The sequence below is a fragment of the Macaca thibetana genome, chromosome 5, assembly GCF_024542745.1.
Source record: "Macaca thibetana thibetana isolate TM-01 chromosome 5, ASM2454274v1, whole genome shotgun sequence".
Lineage (NCBI taxonomy): Eukaryota > Metazoa > Chordata > Mammalia > Primates > Cercopithecidae > Macaca > Macaca thibetana.
In genome coordinates, this window is record NC_065582.1 from 180,130,228 (window position 1) to 180,156,421 (window position 26,194).

The following is a 26,194-nucleotide window of genomic DNA, read 5'->3' on the forward strand; positions in this document are numbered from 1 at the left end:
ATCTCTATGTATTTAACCTACTTGGAGTTGTTAGGTTTTTCAAATGTTTGGATTAAAGGTTTTCATCAGTTTTGGAAACGTTTTGGCCATTATTCCTTCAAGTATTTTTTGTGGCCTCTTTCTCTCTCTCCTCTCCTCTGGAACTCCTGTTAAATGCATATTGATGTGCTTGATGTGCTACAGGCTGTTGGGGCTCTATTCATTTTTCTTCACTCTTTTGTTCTCTTTGTTCTTCATATTGGTTAATTTTTATTGCTCTGTTATCATGCTCACTGATTCTTCTACTATCTCAAATCTGCCACTGAGCCCTTCTGGTGAATTTTTCCCGTTCATGTACTTTTCAACTCTGGAATTTTCATTTGGTTTAAAATATTATTTCTACCCCTTTATTCAGATTCTCTATTTATTGATTTATTATTGTCATACTTTCTGTTAATTATTTGACTATGTTTATAATAGTTGCTTTGAAGTTTTTCTCTACCAAATCTAACTTCTGGAGACCCTCAGAGACTACTTTTCCCTCCCTCTGACCCCTGGAGTATAGGTCATATATTCCTATTTTTTTTTTTTTTTTTTTTGCATTTCTCTCTCTTTTTTTTTTTATTGAAAACTGGAAATTTTAGGTAACATATTGTATCAACTTTGGATTTTGATTTTCCCCAAGAAGCTTGTTACTGTTTGTTGCTTGTTCATTTGTTTAGTAACTTGCCTGTGCTAAATCTAGGAAATTCATTTTCCTTCCTGTGTATAGCTGCTGATGCTCAGATTTTAGAAAAATGTGTATTTCTGGCTAGGTGTGGTGGCTCACGCCTGTAATCCCAGCACTTTGGGAGGCCAAGGCGGGCAGATCATTTGAGGTCAGAAGTTCTAGACCATCCTGGCCAACATGGTGAAACCCTCTCTCTACTAAAAATACAAAAATTAGCCGGGCGTGGTGGCACGCACCTGTAGTCCCAGTTACTTAGGAGGCTGAGGCAGCAGAATCACTTGAACCAGGAGGTGGAGGTTGCAGTGAGCCAAGATCGTGCCATTGCACTCCAGCCTGGGTGACAAGTGAGAGTTCATCTCAAAAAAAAATATATATATATATAAAAATATGTATATATTTTAGCCATATATATATATCTTTTTTTTTTTTTAACGCCTGGCTTTTGTTCCCCTGTGTGTCCATAGTATAGAGGTCAGCTGGTGTTTGATCAGAGGTTATTCTCAAACACCTCAAGCTAATAAGGCTTCTGTATTCTGTTAAAGACCTGTACACAGGTAGGGGAGCACATTCATAATTCTGGCCACTTCCAAGTCTGCCTGGCTTTTACTTCTTACTAGGCTGTTCATGTTTCCTGTGTGTGTGCACGTGGCCTTAGGGTCATCTAGCTAGAAATCATGGCTGGCTTGGATCCTTTCCAGTCTCCATTATGTATAGACACAACCCCGGCTATTCCACACAGCCTGTCAGATTCCCACTTTTGCTGACAATGCCATTAGGCGTGAGCATTACCCATTGTTTCAAATTGTGTGATTCCTGTCAACTGTGGCCCACCAGCTGCTGGTCCTCAGGGCCTGTCCTGCCCTAAAGAATCTCTAAGTCTATCCATCTGGGAGGGCAGTATGGGAGCAGCCCTGGGTCAGAATTTTACAAACTCCCACTGTTTCTAACTGAAATTCAGCAGTTTTCAAGAATAAGCACTTCTTGGATTGGTGAATGCTGTTGGATGATTTTCAGAGTGTGGAAATGGCTGGGTTTTTTGGTCAATTTTATGCAGCTGTATACTTGACTTTTGCAGAGAGGATTTGTTAACCTCCTCGCTTGGCCATAGCTGGGAATCCAGAAGTACATTCCTGACTGGGAAATGTGGTGGGCAAGATGAACGTCCTTGGCAGGATAGGGTAGGGGAGAAGTGGTTGGATATGAGGCTGAAAAGATTGCCTGGGCCTGGATGAAACCTCATTTAGTAGAGGAGAAAAAAGAGGTAGCACCCTTGGGGAAAGGGATTTTCCCAAGTTCTCAAACCTCAGTCAATGGAGAGATGACACGAACCTGGATCTCCTGACTCCCAATCAATTGCTTTCCCCCCATCCATCAAATTGCATTAGTAATTGTAGTTTAGAAGTCCACATCCAGTTTTCAGTATGACAGGCACATCCATCCATCCATCCATCCATCCATCCATCCATCCATCCATCCATCCGCCCACCCATCCACCCATCCATTCATCCATCTACCCACCCATTCATTCATCCATCCACCCACCCACCCACCCATTCATTCATCCATCCACCCACCCACCCACCCACCCATTCATTCATCCATCCACCCACCCACCCACTCATTCATTCATCCATCCACCCATTCATCCATCCACCCACCCATCCATTCATCCATCCACCCTTCATCCATCCACCCTTCATCCATCCACCCTTCATCCATCCATCCATCCATCCATCCATCCATCCATCCATCCATCCATCCACCCACCCACCCATCCATCCACCCACCCACCCATCCACCCATCCATGCATCCATCCACCCATCCATGCATCCATCCACCCATCCATGCATCCATCCATGCATCCATCCAACAAATACTGACTGAGTTCCCACTGTGTGCCCAGCATTGCACGCAGCTCTGGCAATACAGAGGTAAATGAAAACACAGTCCCAGGGCTCATGACCCTTATAGTCTCAGATTGGGGACATTTCAGTTGCCAGAAAGGGCCTTGCAAGAGCTAGTTTGAAGAAATGTCTCATGCTGATTTGTTAGTGTTTATTAAGGATATAGCTCTTCCCAGGGAAAACTGAGTTTTAATTGACTCCCAAGCTGAAATGTCTCAAACCATGATTTTCAACCAAAATTTTCTCTGTGAAAAATTGCAAATGTGCAACACATTTAAATAAAAAATCAATTTCATAGTCAAGAGTTTGGTAGCAAAAATGTTGATTTCCAAAATGGATCTCAAGGGCAAGAATACCGTGAGGTCTCTTTCAAAATGTCTGTTAAACTTGAGGGCTTTGAAAATCTCTCCTTGAGAAAACCTATCATCATGAGGCCATTGGCCCTTCACGGTGAGAATGCCATGGAGTGGCCTGATACTTAAACACTTGCCAATTCCTGCTAGCTTCCTATGCGATGCCAGGCAACCATATGGAAACTGAAAAATTCAGCAAAAATCTGGATGCCTTTTCTATATGACAACAAATAATCAGATATTTGGAAACAAGAATTTCTTTTTTAACTAAATTTTGAGTCATCCTCTGGAAATTTCTAAATACAACCTCAGAGGAAGTTATGGTGTTACTCATTTTATCCTGTCCTTCTCTGTTTTCTTCCTATCCTGTTTTCTTCCTGCGTGATCTCATTCAGCAATCATGCCCAAATCTATATCCCAAGCCCTTAAAATCTCCTGGTCATTTCCAAAGACCTCCCAAGCTTCCGTGATAGCAAGGTAACACTTTAGGCATATTCGTTCAGATGAATAAATTCTTCCCTCTCTCTTCCTTCTGCCTTACTCAGCACATATTTCCATAATGGTCTGTGGTCGCTAGGGATCACCAAATGTCCAGTGCTCCCACATCTCCTAGCCTTGCTTGTAGGTAGAGGCCGTGAACCTGGGTCTGGCCACTGGGATGCGAGGGATGGAGCGACTTCTTGGACCCATCCTTGTAAAACATCCTGTGTGATTCTCTAGCTCTGTCTTCTCCTGTTATGTGACTTTAGAGGCCTCTTGTTCCAGATTGCAAAGCTACAGGATGGAGGAGGTCACCTGACTTTGCATTTGCATCAGACTTTGTGAATGAGTGAAATGAACCTTGCTTGGGTTACACCACTGGCATTTGGGGTTAATCTGCTACTGCAGCCCAGCCTGGCCTATCCTGACTCATACCTCCAGGATGTCCCACAGACACCTCAGAGGCCACATGTTCAAAGTTGCACCAGGAACTTTCTCCTTTACGTGTTCCTGACCTAGGGAAGTGGCATCATTGTTCCTCCTACTACTTCCGGGTTGTGTTTGACTCCTCCGTTTCTCACTTTGCACAAGAAGTGGTTCTGGGGACCCACTTCTGTCTCCTCGTCTCCACATCTCCCCATGGCCTCCCAGCTTTCAGAAGCTGACAGCATTAACTTTTAAAAACACAAACCTGACCATGCCATTCCTTTTCTTAAAATCCCTAGAAGGTCCTCTTTGAACTTAGAACAAAGCACAAACCCTTTAGCACCCAAGACCTGTGGCCTTTGGGCCTGCCTCCCTCTAGTCTCAAGGTCACGGCTTGGCCCCACACAGTGGGGCCACTTGCCACTCTCTGTGTGGACCACACGCCTTTATGCCTTTGTCCCTGTGTGTGCTGCACTCTCTGTTTCACCTCACCTGGGATCCTACTCACCATCCAAGACCTGCTCCTATGTATTTTTCTCTGATGCCAACATGTCAGGTGAATAAATTCTTCCCTCTGTCTTCCTTCTACCATACTCAGCACATATTTCCATAATGGCTTATGTTCTCTGGGGTGTAACTAGCTGTTAAGCAGAAATAAAAACCACAGGGTCAAAGAGTTGAGGGACAATGGAATTAATCAAAGTCAAACAGGTTTTTAAATTGCAGAACTTTGCAGGCCTTAATATACAAGCATCACATGACTCTGTAAAAGGTATGATGGAGGCGGGGCGCGGTGGCTCAAGCCTGTAATCCCAGCACTTTGGGAGGCCGAGACGGGCGGATCATGAGGTTAGGAGATCGAGACCATCCTGACTAACACAGTGAAACCCCGTCTCTACTAAAAAATCCAAAAAACTAGCCAGGCGAGGTGGCGGGTGCCTGTAGTCCCAGCTACTCGGGAGGCTGAGGCAGGAGAATGGCCTAAACCCAGGAGGTGGAGCTTGCAGTGAGCTGAGATCCCACCACTGCACCCCAGCCTGGGCGACAGAGCGAGACTCCGTCTCAAAAAAAAAAAAAAAAAAAAAGTATGATGGAGCCCATGGTCCTTCCTAACACAGCGCATTTCTAGAGAGCACCTCCTAAGGCTAACGTTCCATGAAAGTCCTAATGTAACCTGCCCTCTCACTTGAGAGAAGGGGAAACTGAGGCCTGGAGTCCACAGCTGGGAGTGGCCAAGTGGAGCCAGCTGGGAGAGTGGGTTGAGGAGGTGAAGTGTGCCTGCCGGGTGGCTGCTCTTCAGGGCAGGTGAGGGACTCAGTGCTCAGCTCCCAGCCTTGGGAAGCATTGGCCTTGTGAATGAATATGCGCTGTACCCCAGCGAGGCATTTCAGGGGACTGGAATGAGACTTCAGAATAGACCCCATGGACTGTCATCACATAGATGAGGTGGTGTGATGCAACGGGGATTTACTGTAGGTTATCTCATCATAAGTCCATGTGAAGACCCCCTCTGCAGCACACAACGCAGCCAATGCCTTCCAGGTGTTCTGAGCATTACATAGACACTCATTTATCTGCATGGCAACCTACAACCTAGGTACCATCATCATTCCCATTGAACAGATGAGGAAACTGAGGCACAGAGACATTCGGTGATTCATTTCCTGCAGGGCCAGGACCTGAGTTCAGTCTCTCTCGACCATCTCTGTGAGCTCATTAAAAAAAAAAAAAAAACTTATGACACACTGACTGTGATGGGCGCTTTCACCTACAGAACAACCACTTTGTAGGCAGGCGTCATTACTGCCCTCACTACCCCCTCTGCTATGGTTGAATGATAGTGTCCCTTCCAAAATTCATGCTGAAATGCAATCTCCAACGCAATGCAAAGTGGCCTTTGGGAGGCGATGATAATGGAATTAGCGCTCTTATTAAGGGCTCGAAGTGGGAAGGTGGACTCTCTTGCCCTTCCAACCTTTCCTTCTCTTCTGCCAAGTGAGGACACTGTGTTTGTCCCTCCAGAGGGCACCATCCTGGAAGCAGGAAGCAGCCCTCACCAGACACCAGTCCTGCTGGCACCTCGATCTGGGACTTCCCAGCCTCCAGAACCGTGAGAAATAAATTTCTGGGGTGTTTTTTGAGACAGGGTCTCTCTCGCCCAGGTTGGAGTGCAGTGCCGCAATCGTGGCTCATTGCAGTCTCAACCTCCCAGGCTCGAGGAGATCCTCCCCCTTCAGCCTCCTCAGTAGCCGCAACTACAGGCATGCACCACCACATCTAGCTAATTTTTAAAAAAATATTTTATATTGAAAAATATAAAATGGGGTCTTGCCATGTTGCCTAGGCTGGTCTTGAATTCCTAGGCTAAAGTGATCCTCCCACCTCAGCCTCCCAAAATACTAGGATTACAAGCGTGAGCCACTGCACCTGGCCTGTTCTTTATAATTACCCAGTCTGTGGTATTTTGTTGCAGCCCTTACAGCCGCCTCTAGGCAGCTGTTGTTATCTCCCCTCAGGACCACCTGGAAGGGTGCAGTCAGCACTCTCATCCTAAAGATTTGCCCCTTTCAGCCATGGGCCACTTTCCTGGACTTCCCTCAGTGCCCATCAGGAGAGGACCATGTGTGGTCCAGGCTCCAACGTGGTGAGGGTTTCCTCTAAGAAAGAGCATGCTCCCGCCCAGTGAGAATAGGAATGTCCGATTGGTGGGAGGAAAAGAAATCACTCCCTGCCTCCAACCTACACTGGCCAGAGCTGACTACTGCCCCCTGCTCTCCATTCCCATGGCACTTTATATGTGTGCATAGGGGGCTGGGCAGCAGTGGGGTTCAGGGTGGGCCCATGCTATGTGCTGCAGAGCTGGTGGATCACAGTCGGAGCTCTGCCTCAGTCTCCCCAGGTGTTGGTGGTGGTAATAATCATCCTAGCCCCGTAGGGTCGGGTGAGGATTGATGCATGAGAAAGTTGAGGCAGGGGCCCTGGCATGGAGCAGGGCTCAGGCCACTCGTCACCCAGGCCCATGTCAGCCCTCAGGAGCCAGTGGGTGTACGGGGGAAGCGCACGGGTTCTTCAGCTGGATGGACGGGTTCAGGGCCCGCTGATGCCCCTTGCTGGTTTTGGGACCTTGAGCAAGTCCCCTTGCCTTTTGGTGCTGTGCCTTGGTTTTTTCTTCTATAAGAAGGAGGTGATGATGCAACCCACCCACCCAGCCCCACTCCCCCCGACATCGGGAGAGGCGGCGACCTAGCACCGTGGCACCAGGAGCGGAGCTGGCCCCTGGCGGGCCCATGTTGGAGAGGCATCGCCATCTCTGCTGCCCCCCTGTGGCGTCATATTGACCTGCCAGTCCCCGTCACCTGGTGTTAACCTCCCAGAGGATGGGGACTGGTTCTGATCACCTCCTGGCTTCCAAGTGCCAGCCACAGGGCCTGGGACCCCTGATGCCTCAGTGGGCGCTGGGCAGACCTGGGGAGGGTTGGTGTTCACTACCTGCTTCCACGTGCTGAACTCTGCCGCCCTGCGGCTCTCTCTCCGGTTCCTCAAAGGCCCCTGTGCCGTCTGTCTCTGGGTGTTTGCACCGGTTGGTTTTCAACCCCCTCCACCATCTCTTCCCCAATTCCTTAAACACTGCCTGTCCTCCTAGGTTCAGCTTCCGAGGCGACTTTCTTGGGTAAGCTTCCAGTGACCGTCTAGGTTACTCATGCCTCTCCGTGGTCCTGCTGCCTGCAATCCCATCTTGGGGCACCTGTCCAGCTGGAGGCTGCTAGAGCTGCTTCTCCTTGCCTTTTGTCTGTGTCCCTACCATGGCGTGAGTCCATGAGGGCAGGGATCTGGTCGAGTTTGTTCCCTGCCATCTCCCCAGGGCCTAGAACAGTGCCAGGCACATAGTAGGTGCTCAGTAAACATTTAGTGAATGGAAGAAAGGAACCGACCGTCGACCGTTTTGTGGTGCATTAACTGCCCCTCTCACACATCAGGGGTCCGGCTGGTCCACAGAGACGATGTCCAAGGGATAAGAACCCCTTGCATCCATTAAAACGCAACAACCCCTCTAAGAAGAACTTCTGAGCCTTCCTCCCCTCCTGCCCTCTGTCTTCTGGTTGGACGCAGCCGGTAACCTCTTCTGTTTCCCTGTGGGTGCCTTTCCTTCCTCCACATGTGGATACGCTTCCCTTCGGTCTCCACATCAGACTTGTGCTCCTGGCCTGAGTTAAAGTCCTGACCGGCCAAAGCCACTGTCTGGCTCTGTTTCTCCTGACAACCTGATAACGAGATTGTCAGCTTGATCCTTCTCGCTCAAAGCTATCCCCTCTCACCCCTTGCTGTTTGCTAAAGTCATTAGGAGATTTCTCTGCAGGTCATTACTCTCCTCCTGCCCTGACAGCAGGTATAAAACTTGTGAATCTTGCTCAGGGCTGGCCCAGAGGCTTCCCCTCTGGGGAGTCCAGCAGACCACCAGCCCGTCCCTGCAGCGCTCCCGCCTGCCGGGTCCACAGCATTTCTAGTGAACCTCATCACGGATCCTTGACATCTCTGAGGCAGGCCCTGCTTAGGGAGCTACACAATTGGAGCTTTGTCACATTTATAAAGATAAATTAAAATATCACTAGAGACCTTCAGTAATTTAGAAAACCTGGGATTTTAATGAGCAAGTGGTATGATTAAAAGTTGGAAAGACAAAGTATCTCTTCTTTTGGATTAGGAGGCTCGCCATGAATGGGGAGGCAAGTGCGGCTCTTGAAGCCAAGAGGCTTGGACTGGGGCTCACTTGGCCCCAGCAGGTATTGGAGTCCTACTATGTGCTGGGCGTTTGGCATTTCTTCTCATGAATCCTGATGAAAAGTCATGCCATGGGGCAGCATGCCCTGCTGGTCACACATTGGCATCACGTGGGGTAGTTTAGAGAAGATGGAATAACGGGGCTCCACCCGCACTGAGCCTGAGGCAGAAGTGGACCCAGGAAGCAGGAGTTTTCTAAATGTCCTCAGGTGATGCTGCTGGGCAGCCTGGGCCTGGAACCACAGGATTAGCCCAGTGCTTCTCAAACTTGTGGGTGTACCAGAAGCACAGGAGGACATGTTAAAACAGATGCCTGGGCCTTACCCCAGAGTTTCTGGTCTGGGTAGGGCCCAGGAAGCAGCATGTCAAATCAGTTCTCATTAAGGCAGATGGTGCTGGTCCCATTTCTCAGGTAGGCAATTTGAGAAACAGAGAGGTGAGGGTGAAGCTGAAGGGCCTCACAGCCAGCACATGGGAGAGGAGGCTTTGAATTCTCGAGGTAATTTACTCAATCCCTTTGTGCCTTCACCTTCTCTATCTTTAACTTGGGGAAAATAATACCTACTCTATATAGATGTTGTGAAGTTCAGCGAGTCCTTCCATACAGAACAGTGCCTAGCCCATGGTAGGCGTTCAGTAGCATTTATGATCATTGCTGTCTCTATTACCTGGCAGGATAGTTGAAGGGTGTCCTCCAGGCAGCCTTCCTCCCTCAGCCCCAGACAGCAGCTCTCCCTTCCCTTAGCTCCAGGCACCTCTCTGGGAGCACCTGTTTCCCTAATGTCACTCTCTGTTCACCTGTGTGCCTCCCCCATCATGTTGTGAAGTCCCCAAGAGCAGGCATCAGGTATGATTCAGGCTGGAGCCCAGTGCCCAGCCTGGAGCTGGGAGAAGGGAAGGAGACGAGGGAGCAAGGCGGGGCGTGCTGAGGGTCCTGGCTTTGTGAACAATTGTTAGGTTTCTTAGCCCTGGACAGCGTTTACTATTGACCTGATGCACTCGGGTGTCGGATGCTGAGCCCAGGCATCTGCACGTGGCCCCGTCAGTCTTGCAGCGCCTGTGGGGGCCTCACAAACAGTGACTCCATCAGCCGCTCATGCCCCCATGCTTTCTGAGCCTTTGGCTTCCTCAGTGAGCACTGCCGACACCAACTCTGTGGCTTCGGAAGACGTCCCGTGCGCTCTTCCTCCATGAAGGCAGGCCAGGAGGGGTCAACCGGCTCTCTTTTGCTGTCTACACTCTCCCATGTCTTTCCCTGGCACTGGAGCCCCTGAGTCCCTGATGTGGGTCACGAAAGAGGGTGAGTGCAAGGCTGGTGAGAGGCGCCTAGGAGTGGCACATGGGTCCCTGCAGGTTTCCCTCCATTGTCTCCTCCTCTGTCACCTGCCAGCTCCCAGCCACCACAGCCTCTCTCTGGACCTGGGAGGAGTAGCTTCCTAAGTGGCTTCACGCACCTGTCCTCACCGTGGCCAGAATGATGGCTGTAAACATGCCGATAACCTCAGCCCACTGCTTAAAGCACCCCAGCGACTTTCCATCCGACTGTGAGTACAAATCAAGCCCAGCACCTGCTCCTCCCTGAACTCGTCAGCTCCTGCATCAGGGTCGCCATCCCAGCTCTTCCTGCGATGCCTGGGTGGGTCCTCGATCCTCAGCTCAATGTCACTTCCAAAGGGAGCAGGGCTTCCCTGACCCCTGAGCACCCCTCCCTCTTCTCGGATGGCCGCACTGTTCTCTCCTGGGCACTTAATTCTAACTGACATTAGTTTTCCCCACTAGGACAGAGGCTCCTTGTGAGTGTGGGAACCTTGTCTGTCTCCCTCATCACTGTGTCCACATGTCCAGCAGGTGGGGACTGAGTGGTCTAGGATAGTCAAAGTGGCTCTGAACTCAGACCCACAGAAGGGGAGAATCAGCCTTGCTCTTTCCAATGTCTTGCAGCCTCATTTAGGGCAGAGGCAGCGATTATTCTGGAAAGATCAGTAGCTAGGTGTGACACCAACTACATTCCTGCTCGGGACCCTCTCCCCAATTCGCTGGGGACTTAACATGACTGACCAAGTCACTCAGCGACTGAGCCTCCCCTTGAGCTGAAGGGTGGTGGTGGTGAGCTCATTTTACTGCCCTGTCTGGCTAGGCAGCCCAAGTCTGAGCCCCATAGATGTAAGGTGCCTGAGAGCCTGGAACACACAGATGACAAACGCACGATGGCAAATGCACAGATGACAAGCAACTGGAGGTGGTGTAAAGAGTGCCACCTTGGGGTTAGAACACCTGGGTTGGAGTCTGGCCTCTGAAACACACTGACCAGGTGACCTTGTGTAGTCAAGGAATGTCTCTGGGTCCGTTTCTTCCTTTGCGAAACGGGGACAGTGACACCTGCTCTAGCTTGGTCATGAGAATGAGATATGATGGCCTGCAACAGCAGCCCCCAGAACAGAGACCCATCATCCTCTCAAGCCCCTGGGAAAGTGCCCAGCACCTGGCAAGTGCTTAATAACTTACACTGTCAAGTTTCCCCTCCCTCCTTCCCTCCTTTCTTTCCTTCCTTTTCTTTTCTTTTCTTTTCTTTCTTTCTTTCTTTCTTTCTTTCTTTCTTTCTTTCTCTTTCTTTCTTTCTTTCTTTCTTTCTTTCTTTCTTCCTTCCTTCCTTCCTTCCTTCCTTCCTTCCTTCCTTCCTTCCTTCCTTCCTTCCTTCCTTCCTTCCTTTCCTTCCTTTCCTTCCTTTCCTTCCTTCCGTCCTTCCTTCCTTTCTTTTTCTCTTTCTTTTTCTTTCTTTTCTCTTTCTCTCCTTCCTTCCTTTCTCCTTTCCTTCCCTCCCTCCCTCTTCCCTTCCCTTCCCCCTCTCTCCTTCCTTTCTTCTTTCCCTCCTCTCTGTCTCTTTTTCTTTCTTTTCTTTTCTTTTCTTTCTTTCTTTTCTTTCTTTCTTTCTTTCTTTCTTTCTTTCTTTCTTTCTTCCTTCCTTCCTTCCTTCCTTCCTTCCTTCCTTCCTTCTCTTTCTTCCTTCCTTCCTTCTTTCTCTTCTCTTCTTTCTCTCCTTCCTTCCCTCCCTCCCTCCATCTCCTTCCTTCCTTCCTTCCTTCTGTTCTTTCTCCCACACTGCAGTGCAGTGGCATGATCTTGGCTCACCGCAGCCTTGACCTCCTTTAACCTCAGCTTCCCAAGTAGTTTGGACCACAGTCAGCTAATATTTTAAATGTTTTTTATAGAGACGGGGTCTCACTGTATTGCCCAGGCTGGTCTCTGACTCCTGGCCTCAAGCATTCCTCCCAACTTAGCCCCCCACAGTGTTGGGATTACAAGTGTGAGCCACTGCACCCGGCCAAGTTTCTTAAGGGTAGTACTTGGAGGCCTTCTTTATTTAAAACAAACAAAAACAGTTAACACTGAGAGAGACCCCAGAGATTATACAGCCTCTTCCTTTACAGTTGGCAAAACGGAGGCTTGGGTGTTTGGGGAAGGCCCCGTGGTGGTTCCTGTCTAAGCTGGGGTCGAACCGAACGGTCTCTTCTCTGACTCCATGTGCAGTGCTCTCCTGCCAGCCACGGTTTGCAGCCCTCTTTCGGTCCCCTTTTCCTCATCTCCCCTCCCCTCCACCCTCCACTGACCTTGCTCTGTTCTTCTCTGCTTCCTGTATGAGACCAGATGTTCCCACAGCTGCAGAGTCCTCCCTTCCCTCTTCCCATTGGGTTTGAGCCTGACAGGTTCAGGATTTACATGGTGGGGTGAGAGAGGAGGGCACATTCGGAGTGTGGGACCTTCTTGGGCATCTGGCCAGACCTCCCGCTCCCCAACTCCCAGTGCTGGGCACAGAGTGAACGCAGGTAGCCTGTGCCCAGTGCTTTGGGATATGATTTCCTGGGGAGGGCGCTGGGTGCTCCAATTCTTTGAGAGCCAGAGGGAACCCCCAATTCTCCATCTTTCCCAAATGTTCCAGGCCTTGCCCCTCTGCCCCATAGGCTCTCTCTGGAGCCAAGAGACCCAGCTGGGAGGTGGGGTGTGACAGGGACCCCGGCCCAAGGGCTTCTATCTGGCTCAGGGCCTCTGGGGGAAGGCGGGGGTCAGGGTGGCCCTGGCCTGGCAGAGGCTCTGTCCCTGGCCTTGGGAAACGCCTGCCCTGCTTGTTCCTGGAGGCCTGTCTGACACTCAGGGTGGGTGCTCTGTGAAGTCATTTTTATCTCTACTAAACTAAAGTGGCCACAGGACCTTGGGTGGGGACTTGCTGTGCTCTGAGCCTCAGTTTCCACATTCCTCACTGCACCTGCCAGGTCCCTAGGACCTCGCCCCCTGCCCCCTCCCAACACCTCCCTACACAGGGGCTTGTCCTGTTCAGGGTAGCTCCCTCGTGGCCCCTGGGTTGGAAGATGAAGCCACTGCACGTCCTGATGTCTGAGTCAGTGGCCTGGCTGTCCTTGGGGCAGTTCTGCTGAGGACACCTTAGGGGCCTCTGCACTTCCCCCCCCCCCAACTCCCCTCCCGCCGCCTAGCAGGTCTCCCCAGGGACCTTCATGGGCCTCAACCTCTCTCCACTGCCACCTCTTCAGAGACCCCTTGAGGAGAACCCTTTATAATCTGCGCCAGGAGCCCTGGTTCTAGCTCAGGGTTCTTTTGCCTATAAATGTGTGCTCTTGGGTTGGTCTGTCTCCCTCAGGCTGTCAGCTCCTGGACGGGGACCTGGCTGTTCCCAGCGGGAGTCCAGAGCCCCAGAACCATGGCTGGACCTGGAGAGAGGGACGAGGGAGGACGGCAAGAGGTGGGAGAGCCGGGAAGGAGGAACCACCGAGCTGGGAAGGGGATCCTGGCCTGGAGGTGGGGCCGCGCTCCAGAACCCCGGGCTTCCCAAGAGCTTCTGGGCGGCGGGCCGGCCGGCAGGTGGCGGTGCGCGCTCGGCGTCGCGGGTGGCGCTGGAGCCGCCGAGTCCCCTCCTCCCGCCGCTCCCTCCCCTCGCCGGCTCCTTTCTCTGCGCTCTTGCTCGCGCTCCCCAGCGCCCTCCCGCTCTCCCGGCCGCGGTCCCCTCGTCCGCGCCGCCCCGCCGCCGGCTCCGCCGCCGCCCCTGGCGACCATGGCGCACTGGGGGCCCTCGCGCGCCCCGAAGGGCCCCGGTCCCACAGCCCGAGCCCCGAGCCCTGGGGCTCCTCCGCCGCTGCTCTCGCCGCGCTCGCGGCCGCTCCTGCTGCTGCTGCTGCTGCTGCTGCTGCTGGGCGCCTGCGGGGCGGCGGGGCGCTCCCCCGAGCCCGGGCGCCTGGGTCCTCACGCCCAACTGACCCGGGTGCCACGGAGCCCTCCCGCGGGACGCGCGGAGCCCGGTGGCGGCGAGGACCGGCAGGCGCGCGGCACGGAGCCCGGGGCCCCGGGTCCGAGTCCCGGTCCTGCTCCGGGTCCCGATGAGGAGGACGGCGCCACCGCCACGGGCTACCGGCGCTGGGAGCGGGCGGCGCCGCTGTCCGGAGTGGCTTCCCGGGCTCAGGTCTCGCTCATCAGCACGTCGTTCGTGCTCAAGGGGGACGCGACGCACAACCAGGCGATGGTGCACTGGACGGGCGAGAACAGCAGCGTAAGTGACCTCCACGCGCTCGCCGCGGCCCCTACCCGGGACACCACGGGACGCCCCGGCGGGACCGCCACGGCCCCCACCCAGAACCCCCTGTGGTCATCAGGGGCATTCTTGGAGACTTGGGCAGTTGGGTCACCTCGGCGGCGCCCCTACTGGCCTCTGGTCACCGGTTACTTGGGGAGAGGTCCTCAGATTCGTGCGCTTGTCTCACCGCAGGGGACATTCCCACAGATTTCGGGATCCTGGGCCACCTCCGATACTCCCCCGCTGGCCTCCAGGTCCTGGGTTACGGAGGAGGTCCCCAGAGGCTTCGGGAGCCTGCAGGTCCTCGAGGGTCACCCCAGCTCGGCTCCCCCAGCTGAGCCTCGCGTTCCGGGATCCTTCCCTCCCTGGTCTACCCGGGACTCCGCGGTGGCGCCTCCGCGGGCTCTGGGACTTCCCCGGTCAGCTCGAATCCTATTCTAGGACTCTGGGATTTCTGGGTTACCCCTCTCCCTGGGGTTCCCTAGTGCGACCCGCGGCTGTCTTGAGCTCCTGCTGCCGGCCGCCCCGCCTGGATGCACTGGGGTCCGCGTACCCCCTTGGGTTCATCCCCACACTGTGCTGGGGACCTGTGTGAGGTTGGCACGGCAAACTCCCTGCCCTCCCCCCACGTTCCCGGCTACTCTGGCTTTGCTGCAGCTGGAAGTTTGCCACCTCTGTTGGGGACCTCCTGTTCCTCTACCCACAGCGTGGGGCTCCCACCCTTCCCAGATCCTGCCTCCTCTGGCCTTTGTTGGTGCCTGCAGGAGGCAGAGGGTCCCTTTAGATTATTCTCCTGGGGGCTGCCTCAGCCTCACTCCCCCTCATGCCCAAAAGGGCCGAGGGCCACTCTGAAGTCACCCTGGGGCAGCTCTGTGGGTCTCTAGTTTTGCAGTTTCCAGAGAAGGATGGGGGTAGGGAGGTGGCAACCATGAATCCCCAGAGGATGGTACATTTGTATGCGGAGGGGAGACGGGAGCCTCCCCTCATTCCTGTGCCTTGCTGTCTCCTGGGGTCCCCTAGGAGACCTCTTCTTGCTTCCCCAAGGGCCAGGGTTCCTATATGCAATGGCTGTGGCCTGGGTGGGGAACACTGGCCTCTGGAGCCAGGAAAGGGCATAATTTGAACAGTCACTTGTGCCAATCTCCTCTGTCCGGCTTTGCTGGGCTACTCCCAGGCAGCTGTGATTTGTGCTGGAGGAGGGACGAGGTGGGCAGATGAATACGTTGGGGTAGGGGTAGGGGCAGCATTGAATGAATGTAGTCAGCCTAGAGCCCAGCTCCCCAACCAGCCAGTGTCTATCAGGGTGCAGGTGCCAAGTGTCTGGTTTTGGGTCATTCCTGGCATCTCCAGCCTGACTAGCAGCCCTTCGAGGGCAGAGCTGGCTCCCTGGGTGCAGTGGGCCAGCAGGGGGCAGTCAGGGTGCCGGCTGGGGTGCCTTGCAGAGGTGGCAGGTGCCACCTCCCTAGAAGAGCACTGGGAGTGTTCTCTCCATCTGCACCTTGAGAGAGGGGTCAGATGCCATGTGTCCTTGTGAACAAACGGTGTCTGCTGTACCATCAGCTCTAACTCAGGTGGAAAGGTAACCCAGAAACTGAGAGCTCAAAGGACCAAATCAACACAAAAAGCAAATCCCGCAGGGCCAGAAAGCTCTAATCCCCTACCCCATCTGCCAAGGTGGTTGATCCTGAAGCTTGCTCCTGCCCCTTTGTCATTTAGCTTCCTGGGGCGGGGGTGGAGGAGCCCCATGGGAGGGGGCAGGCTAGCTGTCTTTGGGATAGGCTGACACCCAGCCTGCCTCTGACCTGACCTCACAGTCCGGGTGCAGGGCAGCTTCCTGGGAGAGAGTTGAGGAGGGAGCTTGGGCCAGCAGGGATGGGGTACTGGGGGTGGGGGGCAGTCAGAGGAGCCTGTGTGGCTTTGCTCCTTGAGGGCGGCAGCTGGGTTGGGTGACTCCTCTGTGACTGGGTGGGCTTGCGTCCTCACTGCTCGCAGGTGTGTGTGTGTCTTGGGGTGGGGGGTTGTGAGTGGGGGGCAATGTTGGCTTCTCTTTAGTGAGGACAGAAAGTCCAAGGACCCAGCGAGGAGTTTTAAGGGATGGATGTCCTCTGGCCAGCAAGAGGCGAGGGGCAGGGGTGAGGTGTGGCACACGGGGCATAGCCTGACACTTAGCAAACACTTGGGAAGTAGAAGCCAGGACACCCTCATTGTGAGTAGTGGGTGTGGGTGTCCGTGGGGTCAGATGCTGGACCAGGCATTGGGCTTCAGCACCTTCCACTCCTGCCTCTCCACACACCCGTTCTCCGGACTGGGCAGTCATCCTGCACCTCGGGGAGCAGGGGAGGCTGCGGGAGTTTCACCTTGCCTGAGAAAACTCAGAAGAGGCAAGCAGCCCGTTACCTTGAGCTAACTAAGTAAAACTGCTTTAAAAGAAAAAATCACTGCCTTAGTGCTTGTTGCGTGCGTAGTATTGTTTTTTCAGCACACGACGTGTCTTAGAAATGTACTCTGCTCCCTCTAGTCTCATCTTGCAACCACAGGACTAAAGATTGTAGCCGGGATTTGGCAGTGGGTTTCACGTCTGCTTGAAAGCACCATCTTTGAAAGCTACAGCCAGACAGAAACTCACACAGCTGGTTTGCCGAGCAGTCTTCCTAATGTTTTATTTCCTTTAACTTGCTCACCGCCCTCTGCAGATGTGGTCAACATGAACAGAGAGCGTGTTTACTTTACCATATCAGGTGTTCTTCAAAATTAAAAGGACCATTTGATGAGGGGGATGGACTTTAAAACATGGCATTTGAGAGCATCCCGCAAGAAGGAGTTCCAGGATTTAAGCCCCCGTCGCTGCAGCTGCGTTAACATTATGTGGGTTTTCCTTCCAACGGCTTGGTTCTGCCTGCTCCCATGGCGATAGAGAAGGGGACTTGCTTGCAAGTTCAAACACTGCCTCCCTGTCTGATGTTTAGCTATAGAAACAAATTGTTATGTGTGAAATTAATGTTTCATTGAAACATTGCGTTTTTATGGATCTAGAGTGGGCTGTGCACACACAGCTCCGGGTTTTGCATCTCCGGAGCTGCCCTTGGAGGCAGCGGTGCTATTTGAAGGTGGATAAATATTACAGAGTGTGGCTCTCAGCCTCTGGGGTTGTGGTTTCATGTTATCCCTATGGGGAATGTACTGTGCCCCGTCCTGTTCTTAATGTTTCTGGGAAATCGTGGGCTTATTGTGCTTATTTTAAGCACAGCTCACCTGGGCTCCTTCCCACAAGGCACTTGATCCTCAACTTTGAAGCTGAATGTATCATTTGACTTGAACGTGAGCTTCCTGCAGCCTGGTCCAGTTTGTTCACCTCTGTCATTGTTCCCCAAGAAGATCAGTACCTCCCTCCCCTCCCCTCTCTCCCCCTCCCCTCCCCTCTCTCCCCCTCCCCCTCCCCTCTCCCCCCCCCCTCCCCCCTCCCCTCCCCTCTCCCCCCCCCTCCCCCCTCCCCCCTCTCTCCCCTCCCTCCCCTTTCTCCCCTCCCTCCCCTCCCCCCCTCCCCCCCTCTCCCCCCTCCCTTCCCTCCCCTCCCTCCCCTCCCTCCCGTCTCTCCCCTCCCTCCCCGTCTCCCCCCTCCCTCCCCTCTCTCCCCTCCCTCCCCCCTTCCTCCCCTCCCTCCCCTCCCTCCCGTCTCTCCCCTCCCTCCCATCTCTCCCCTCCCTCCCCTCTCTCCCCTCCCTCCCCTCTCTCCTCTCCCTCCCCTCTCTCCCCTCCCCTCCCCCTCTTCCCCTCCCCTCCCCCTCTTCCCCTCCCCTCCCCCCCTCTTCCCCTCCCCTCGTGCTTCCTTCTCCCTCCCTTCCCTCTGCCCATTTCCCAAATCTGCTCTGTGCTGCGCCACGTGGTTGGTGCTGTCCAAGGCAGTTGAATGCTGAGGTGATTCTGAGCAGATTACCCATACTCTCTGTTCTGCAATCTTGATGAACCCGATATTTGTGTATACTTTATACCCAGAGAGCTAGAGCAACACGTCAGAAGAGCTTCTCAAACTTGTTTCTCTGAGTTAAGAGGTCAAGAACTAGCGGTCTGTGGCAGCATCTTCTACTATAGTACCCGTGGCCTCTCCCCAAGTTTGCGTGAGATTTCCATCATGACATCTGCCGGGCGTCGAGTTCCTCGAGGGCAGGTGAATTCTCTTTCTAGGGCTGCCAGGGCAAAGTGCCACAGACTCTGTGACTGAAACAACAGAAATGTATTTTCTTGCAGTCCTGGAGGCTGGACGTCAGAGATCAAGGTATTGTTCAGGTTGGTTCCTTCTGAGGCCTCTCTCCTGGCCTTGCCATGCCGCCTTCTCCCATGTCTCCACATGGTCTTACCTCTGTGTGTGTCTGTGTCCTCATCTCCTTTTCTTGTAAGAGCACCAGTCATACTGGATCAGGGCTTGTTCTAACCACCTCATTTTAACTTAGTTACCTCTTTAAAGGCTCTGCTTCCAAATACAGTCACATTTTGAAGTGCTAGGGATTAGGACTTCAACGTATGGATTTTGGTGGGGGGACACAGTTCAGACCCTGATAGCAGGGAAGGGGTCTTAGCTTCCTTTGCATCCCCTGAGTTTAGTAGTGGATCTCGGAGTAGTCTAGTGGGAGATGAACATGAACTGCTAGGATATGAGGGGGCGAGTGTCACCCTCCCCTGATAATGCTGATGGCGAAATCAGGGAAGACTGCATGGAAGAGGTGGCATCAAGGCTGGCCTAAAGAACGAGTAGGTGGAGTATATAGGAGATGGAGAACATTCCAGAATAACAACATTCCAACTTGAGCAAGATCTGGGGGGTAGGAATTTTGAAGGTATGTGTGTGTTATATAAAGTGAGAGTGAATGCATTATGCATGGAGACAAACCAGAGAAAAGAAGTTTGGAAAAAACAGATTCAAAAGCTCCCGACGGACCCCAGATGTGAGGCTGAAGAGTCAATGTGGCGATGAGGCGTGGTGGACATTGCGATTGAGCTTCAGAGACAGCCTGCCCGGGTCTGTATCCTGGCCCGGCTGCTCTCTGGCTCTGGGATCCAGGCAAATGGACTAAATCCTCTGGAGTTCAGTGACCATATCTTGAAAATGGGAGAAGTAAGGCTCACAGGTTTGCGGTGCAGGTGAAGTGAGATCTTCCATGTGAAATGCTCAGATCAGAGCCTGGCCCACAGCAGGAGCTCAGCAAATGACATCAAGAAAGAGCCCTGAGGCAGGGTGGGGGATGGGGCTGGTGAGGGCTGCAGGGTGAGACATCTGGACAGAGGCTCAGGGAGGAGCTGCTGCCAGGGGGAGGCGTGGACCAGGGCTGTGGAGGGGGCTGAGGGAGAGGAGGAGAGTGGATTGGAGAGAGGTGCGTGGCTGGATGCAGAGGACGTATCTGCCTTGGCTCTGCAGGCCTCTCTCCGTCCTGAGTGGTGCTGGGCTTCTAGGCTCCAGGCCAACCTCCAGAGTGTAGAGACCATGTGAGTTCTTAAATGAACGGGTTCAAATCCATGACAAAGCTGACCTGTAGTCTTGTGTCTGATGCTTGTGGTTTTGTGATGTCAACTCCAGTCCACCTTAGAGGACAGCTTGGTGGCTCCAAGCTTGGGGTTTTGCATTTAAGTCTGCTGAACTTGCCGTGCATTACCCTGGAATTCTAGGCCCCCACAGTGTGGGCCTCCCAGCACTAGGGGTGGGGGCTGGATTGGAGCCCAAGGTGTGGCCCCTGGTGGCTGAGCTGTGGCTGGTCAGCCTGTGAGTACTGGGCCTCTGTCTAGAGGCAGTGCATCTCTGTCGTGACAGCTCATCTCCGAGGGTGTCCAGCGGCCACCTGGAGAGAGACAGAAGTAGGCAGAGGTCAAGGGATGTGGTGACCAGGGCTGAGTGCCTGTCATACTTGCTGCCAGGAGCTGGATGCTGCTGGGGCAAGCCTGTCCGGGACCCTGGGCCTGGCGGCTGGATGAAGAACCGTGAGGGAGCCAGGGACTCTGCGTGGAGAGAGGCAGCAGCACATGGGGACATGCAGAGGGCGGGCTGAGTCTAGGGAAGTCTCAGCGTGCAAACCGCAGGCTCACGAGTTGACCCAGGGCTTCTGCCCTCGTCCCGGTCACTGACATTCGGAGCATGGGTTGAGAGCTCCCAGCAGGAAGGGGAGGGTGTTGTGCCCAGAACCCTCCACGTGGCCTCACATTTTGCCTCCAAATCAGCTGCTTTTAGGGCGAAGGTAAGAAGCAGCCGCAGGCCTCGTTTCCTGGGTGCTTAGCCATGGGGTCTGCTGAGTGCACTGCGCAGAAGTCCTTGTCCTTCTGGTTCTCCTGTGAGCCAGGAGGATGGGGAGCCGTGCTCTCTCTCTGCTCTCTCTCAACTTGGGCCCTCGTTTGGTCATCGTGTTTCAGGTGTCAGCCCTGGGGTGCAGAGGAAGGGCCTGGAGCCAGGGGGATGGACTCCTTCTCTTGAAGTGCTTGTGGCCCAAAGTGGGGGTGGGGTGGGGCAGAGAGCCCCAGGGATGCAATTCAGGAGGAGTGAGGTGGGGGCGGGTGTGGAGGCACAGGTACAGGGAGGGCAAGGCGGGGCGGGGAAGCTCAGTTCACCTGGGGAGCGGTCACATGGGCCACAGGTGGAGGAGGATGAGGACGGCTGACAAGGCTGGGGAGGTGGGACTGAGGGGAGCAGCAGAGATCTCTGGGGTGCAGAGGGCAGGTGGGCTGGTGGAGGGGCTGCCCGTGGCCATTGCCTGTGCCGTGAAGCAGGGGCTGTCTGAGCAGGGCTCCTGCCCACGGTGTTTCCTGGCTGGGGTCCGAGGGAGGCTTTTGCTGTGGTCTGGCCCGCACAGACCCACTCCATGGCCTGGGTGGTGAGGGCCGCTCAGGGATGGGGAGCTGCGCAGACCTGCTTCCCTGGCCTCAGTGGTGTAGGAGAGAGGCTCTTGCTGTGGTCTGGCCTGCGCAGACCCACTCCCTGGCCTGGGTGGTACGGGCCGCTCAGGGATGGGGAGCTGCCTTTCTTTGTGTTCTCATCCAAGTTTAGCAGGTGAGACCTTGACCGTGGATCCCCCACGTTCTGTCCTCTCTTGTGTACCCCCTCAAGTGCTGGTCTGTTCCTGTCGCTTCTGAGGACCCCTGAGAAGCTCCCAAACCCACTCTCCCACTCCCTGCAATCAGTTCACCTGACCTAAGTTACCCTGCCTTGCTGGGTCCTAGCCTGAGGGGCCACCACTCCCGGGGAATGTGAGCAGGAGGGGTTATGGGGTAGAAACCCAGCTTTGGGCTGGAAGCCCACCCCTCTGGTGCACAGTGGGGAAGCGCAGAGCTGGGGGAGGCTGGATTGTTTCAGCTGCCCCACGTGCAGGGCAGCGATGTGGATGGGCTCTCGTGCTGCTCTGGAGGCCCTGATCCCTCCTCGCTAGAAGTGCTCAAAAGGAAGCTCCATGTCCATGCTGCAGGCCAAACTGCAGGGGCTTTCGGCTTGTGGGGGAAGCGGGACCACCAGTGGCTGACTGAGGGGTCCAGAGTTGTGGTTGTGAGCCTAGATCCCAGCTGGACCCAGGGGTGCGCTCCATGCTGCTCCGTAGCCTCTGGCTCTGACCCCTGGGTCCCTCCCCTGCCCTCCAACATGCTGGTGCTGCTTTCCCTCTCCTCCCTGGGGAATCCTGGGTTATCTCCCTGCATCGCTCAGCTGGGCGCTCACCCCTCCCTTCCCATCATGCTGGCCACCCCTGTACCCACTCTTCCCCAGGCGTCAGTTTCCCCATCCGTAAGATAAGCGTCAGGACTAGACCATCTCCAAGGTCACTACCAACCCGGACGTTGTCTATGTTTAGTACACATTTGCTGATTTATTTGTATTTTATTTATATGAATGGAGACAGGAATGAAGTAGAAGAGACTTTGGAATGCCCAGCCCAAGAACCTCACTACAGCCTCTTTCAAGTAGTCACGAAGGAGGCAGATTTCCATGAGAGTTGAACTTCAGGAACGGCTGGTCTCACCTGCTGTTCATGCTTGGATGAGGACTGAACCTCTCTGAGCCTTTTCCCTAATTTATCAAATGAGGATAATGGTTTCTGTGTGTCAGGCCAGTGCTGGGGCCACGCGCTCCGTGGATGGGGGCCTGGCCAGCAGACCCACCAATGTCCTCCTTCACCTTGTTTCCTAAGAGTGCTGACCTCGCTTGCATCTTCACTGTCTTCTGGAAACTAGCTCGAGGCCCAGCTCGTGGTAGCTGTTGACCTCAGCTCTTTACCGAGCTTCTCTGTGTGCCTAGCGCTGTTAGGTGCTGAGGATACAGCGAGCCTGCCCGGGTGACATGTTTGGTCTGGACAGGAATTCATTGCAGCGCGTTCTAGGTGCTGTGTGAGTCTGCGCTGGGGAAGTCTGGGAAGGTTTCCTGGAGGAGGTGAAGACGGAGCTGCTCCGCAGGATGAACAGAGTCCCGGGCTGAGGAGCAGGTTGGGATGCTGAGAATATTAAGGCTGAAAGAGAGGCCTGGGGGCTGGAGCAGCTTGGAGCGCCCACGGGCAGAGGAGAGACTCAGCCGTTCATCAAGAAGCCTGGCTCGAAGGCACGGAGACAGCCCTGTTAATAAAGTTCCTGAGCACATTTCACAAATCCACTTTTACTTTAATAAAGGGCGATTTAATTTGTAGTTGCGTGGAGGTTCCTGAGAGCATTCTAAAGAGGTCATAAATTAGCCTCATTCCTCGGCACGCCCCTCCGATGAGAAGGCAGCCCAGAGTTTGCGTGGGCCTCTCGGCGTAGCCGTCACTTTATTTTATGGTGATTTTTCAGAGTCAGGCTAAGACTTGGGCAGATGATTCGAAGGAGGGCAGGCTGGAGTGACGGGCAGATCAGCTGGGACGCTGCAGAGAATCCCTGTGCCTGTTTTGGTGCAGGAAGAAACGGAGGGGAAGCTTGTACATTGCCTCCTCTCTGGGGGCTGCCTTGTCTTTCTTTTTTCGTACTCTAAAGGATGAGTTGTTTACAGGTTCTTGCCAACAGCCCACTTTGTCCTCGCCCCTCCTTCATTCCTAGTTTGGGTGGGTGCTGTATGGATTGCAGGGATGCTGATGAACTGAGAAGCCTGGCTGTGGCTGCAGCTGCTGTTCCTGACCAACGTCTTCCCCTTTTGGAAGTCCAGGGAGCAGAGATGCCTGGTTCTGGCCGCCGGGAGGGCAAGGTCTCCATCTGTAGCATTGGAAAGGTGAAGGCATGCGTTCTGCATTGCTTCACATCCTGCTTTTTCTTGGAAAGCCCCGTCCTGGATGTGAGCTTGGATTCTGGGTGTAAAAGAAGTGCAGACATGGGTCTGTCAGTCTAAGTGGATGGTGGGGGTGGGAATGCCCTGTACCAATCTCCCCGCTCCCAGCAGGTTCCCACGGACCATCCCTGACCTGCTCTGCAAGGTTGTAAAACACAGACTTAGGCAACTTGCTCGCTGCTGATTGATATACAGCCCGCTGAGGGCAGCAGCAACGTCTTTTCCATTCAGCCCACGACTCAGGACAGCTTCCCAGTAGGCATATAGTACTCCTCACCTGTATTCCAGTTAAGCTCCATTTGTCATTAACAAATGGAATAGGGATACTTGAGTGAGTGAGGACTCTCCTGGAAAGACTGGAAAAAAAATGTAAAACTCCAGTGTCCTTTTGAGGTGGAAAAGCTCCTTCTTATTTTGCATTTCTGTAGCAGTCAGTTACTGTATTTGCACAGAAAATTACAATCATTTAATTAGTTTCTTCTCACACCAGCTCGAAGATCTTAAAATAACAGCACTCTCTTTCCTTAGTAATTTTCTTGCAAAAGCAGATAATTTCCTGCAATGTTGAGCTTGCCTTCACTCATACCGAGCACATCACTTGCAAGTCACCATTTCCCAATGCTCAGATAAATGAAGTTCAAATGAGAGAAAGAAAAGAGCCAGGCAGAGTGTGGCCGCTTCCATTCAGATCAGTTTTAATTCAGAAAGAATTCTTTATGAGGCTTTTTCGCCGTGCATATTTCTGAAGCATCAGAAGTAGAGATAGCATCTCCCAAGCCTCAGCCGGGGAGATCCGGCAGTTAGGATCACCTCCCAGCTTCTGCTTCTGATGTAATTTAACTTAGAATAATAATCCCTCACTATTTACATGGAACCGCTGGTTAGTAATAATAAAGTTAAAAATCACAGCCCCGCAGGGCGCGGTGGCTCACGCCTGTAATCCCAGCACTTTGGGAGGCCGAGGCGGGCGGATCACGAGGTCAGGAGATCGAGACCATCCTGGCTAACACGGTGAAACCCCGTCTCTACTAAAAATGCAAAAAATTAGCTGGGCATGGTGGTGCGCGCCTGTAGTCCCCGCTACTCGGAGGCCTGAGGCAGGAGAATGGCATGAACCCGGGAGGTGGAGCTTGCAGTGAGCCCAGATCGCACCACTGACCTCCAGCCTGGGCGACAGAGCGAGACTCCGTCTCAAAAAAAAAAAAAAAATCACAGCCCCCATCTAGGTGCCGGATGCTGTGTCAGGCATGTCACACCCACTTATTTTATTTGCTCCTATAGAGAGACCTACACAGTAGATACCACGATTATATGCATTTTACAGCTGTGGAAAATAAGGTTCGGCATGGCGGGAGGACTTGCCCCCAGTCACACAGCTAGTGAGGACCTGAGATGTGGTTCGAATTCCTTCGCTCTTGAGCCCGAGTTCTTTTTAAAATTCTTTTTTGGCCGGGCGCGGTGGCTCATACCTGTTATTCCAACATTTTGGGAGGCTGAGGCAGGCGGATTACCTGAGGTCAGGAGTTTGAGACCAGCCTGGCCAATGGTGAAAATTTGTAAAAATAGAAAATTAGCTGGGCCTAGTGGCGCATGCCTGTAATCCTAGCTACTCAGGAGGCTGAGGCAGGAGAATCACTTGAACCCGGGAGACGGAGATTGCAGTGAGCCGAGATCGTGCCACTGCACTCTGGCCTGGGCGACAGAGTAAGACTCTGCCTCAAAAAAAAAAAAAAAAAAAAAAAAATCTTTTTACTTTATTACTGTTTTAAAAATTGTGGTAAAATATATGTAACATAAATTCACTGTCTTAATACTTTTTAAGTGTATGGTTCTAGGGGCATTCAATTCATTCATATTGTCACGCACCTGTCACCACCATTCTTCTCCAGAACATTCTCATCTCCCCAAATGGAAACTCTGCCCCTTTTAAACGCTAACCCCCATCACCCCTCCTCCAGCTCCTGCCACTCACAGTCTACTTTCTGTCTCTATGAATTTGATGCTCTAATGACCTCATATAGGTGGAACCATACACATTTGTCATTTTGTATCTGGTTTATTTCACTCAGCATCATGTCTGGAGGGTTCGCCCAGGCTGTGGAAGGTGCCAGAATTTCCTTCCTTTTTTATGGCTGAGTAATATTCCACCATCTGGACAGAACACATTTCCTGCCTTCGTGTATCTGCGGATGGACATTTGCGTTGTTTCCACCTTTTGGCTGGTGTGAATTAGGCTGCTGTGAACATGGGTGTGCAGATATTTTTTCGAGTCCCTGCTTTCAGTCCTTTGGGGTAAATGCCCAGAAGTGGGATTGCTGGATCATATGGTAATTCTATGTCAATTTTTTTTTCTTCTTGAGACTGGGTCTTGCTCTGTTGCCCAGGCTGGAGTGCAGTGATGCGGTCACAGCTCACTGCAGCCTCAACCTCCCCCGATTAAGTGATTCTCTCACCTCACCCTCCCAAATACCTGGGACTACAGGTGCACACCACCACACGTGGCTAATTTTTGTATTTTTTAGTAGAGATGGGGGTTTTGCTGTATTGCCCGGGCTGGTCTTGAACTCCTAGGCTCAAGCAATCCACCCGCCTCAGCCTCCAAAAGTGTTGGGATTATAGGCATGAGCCACCGTGCCTGGCTTATGTTAAGTTTTTGATCAAGCCTGAGTTTTTATCTGCATCAGAAATCACCCTTGTGGCTGCCTCATACC

General features: G+C 53.2%; 3 protein-coding genes across 16 annotated transcripts in view; 1 reads left to right on the top strand and 2 right to left on the bottom strand.

The window, feature by feature from the left end:
* PPP2R2C (protein phosphatase 2 regulatory subunit Bgamma) overlaps window positions 1-6,647 on the bottom strand; it is an 873,451-nt gene extending 866,804 nt beyond the window's left edge. Inside the window, exon 1 of the mRNA XM_050792129.1 lies at window positions 6,638-6,647. The gene's annotated coding sequence lies outside the window, so the exon portion shown is untranslated. The remainder of the gene's footprint in view (window positions 1-6,637) is intronic.
* Window positions 1-26,194, bottom strand: part of GRPEL1 (GrpE like 1, mitochondrial) — a 972,139-nt gene that overhangs the window by 125,978 nt on the left and 819,967 nt on the right. Inside the window, exon 1 of one of the 13 annotated variants that reach the window (XM_050792209.1) lies at window positions 18,028-18,031. The exons of 11 other annotated variants lie outside the window; for them this stretch is intronic. The gene's annotated coding sequence lies outside the window, so the exon portion shown is untranslated. Of the gene's footprint in view, window positions 1-17,770; window positions 17,775-18,027; window positions 18,032-26,194 lie in introns of those variants that run through there. One more of the 13 variants, XM_050792208.1, reaches the window with a different exon arrangement.
* SORCS2 (sortilin related VPS10 domain containing receptor 2) overlaps window positions 13,715-26,194 on the top strand; it is a 554,540-nt gene continuing 542,060 nt past the window's right edge. The window contains exon 1 of one of the 2 annotated variants that reach the window (XM_050792078.1): window positions 13,715-14,206. In XM_050792078.1, coding sequence (XP_050648035.1) covers window positions 13,715-14,206 — 492 coding nt within the window. The remainder of the gene's footprint in view (window positions 14,207-26,194) is intronic. The other variant, XM_050792079.1, reaches the window with a different exon arrangement.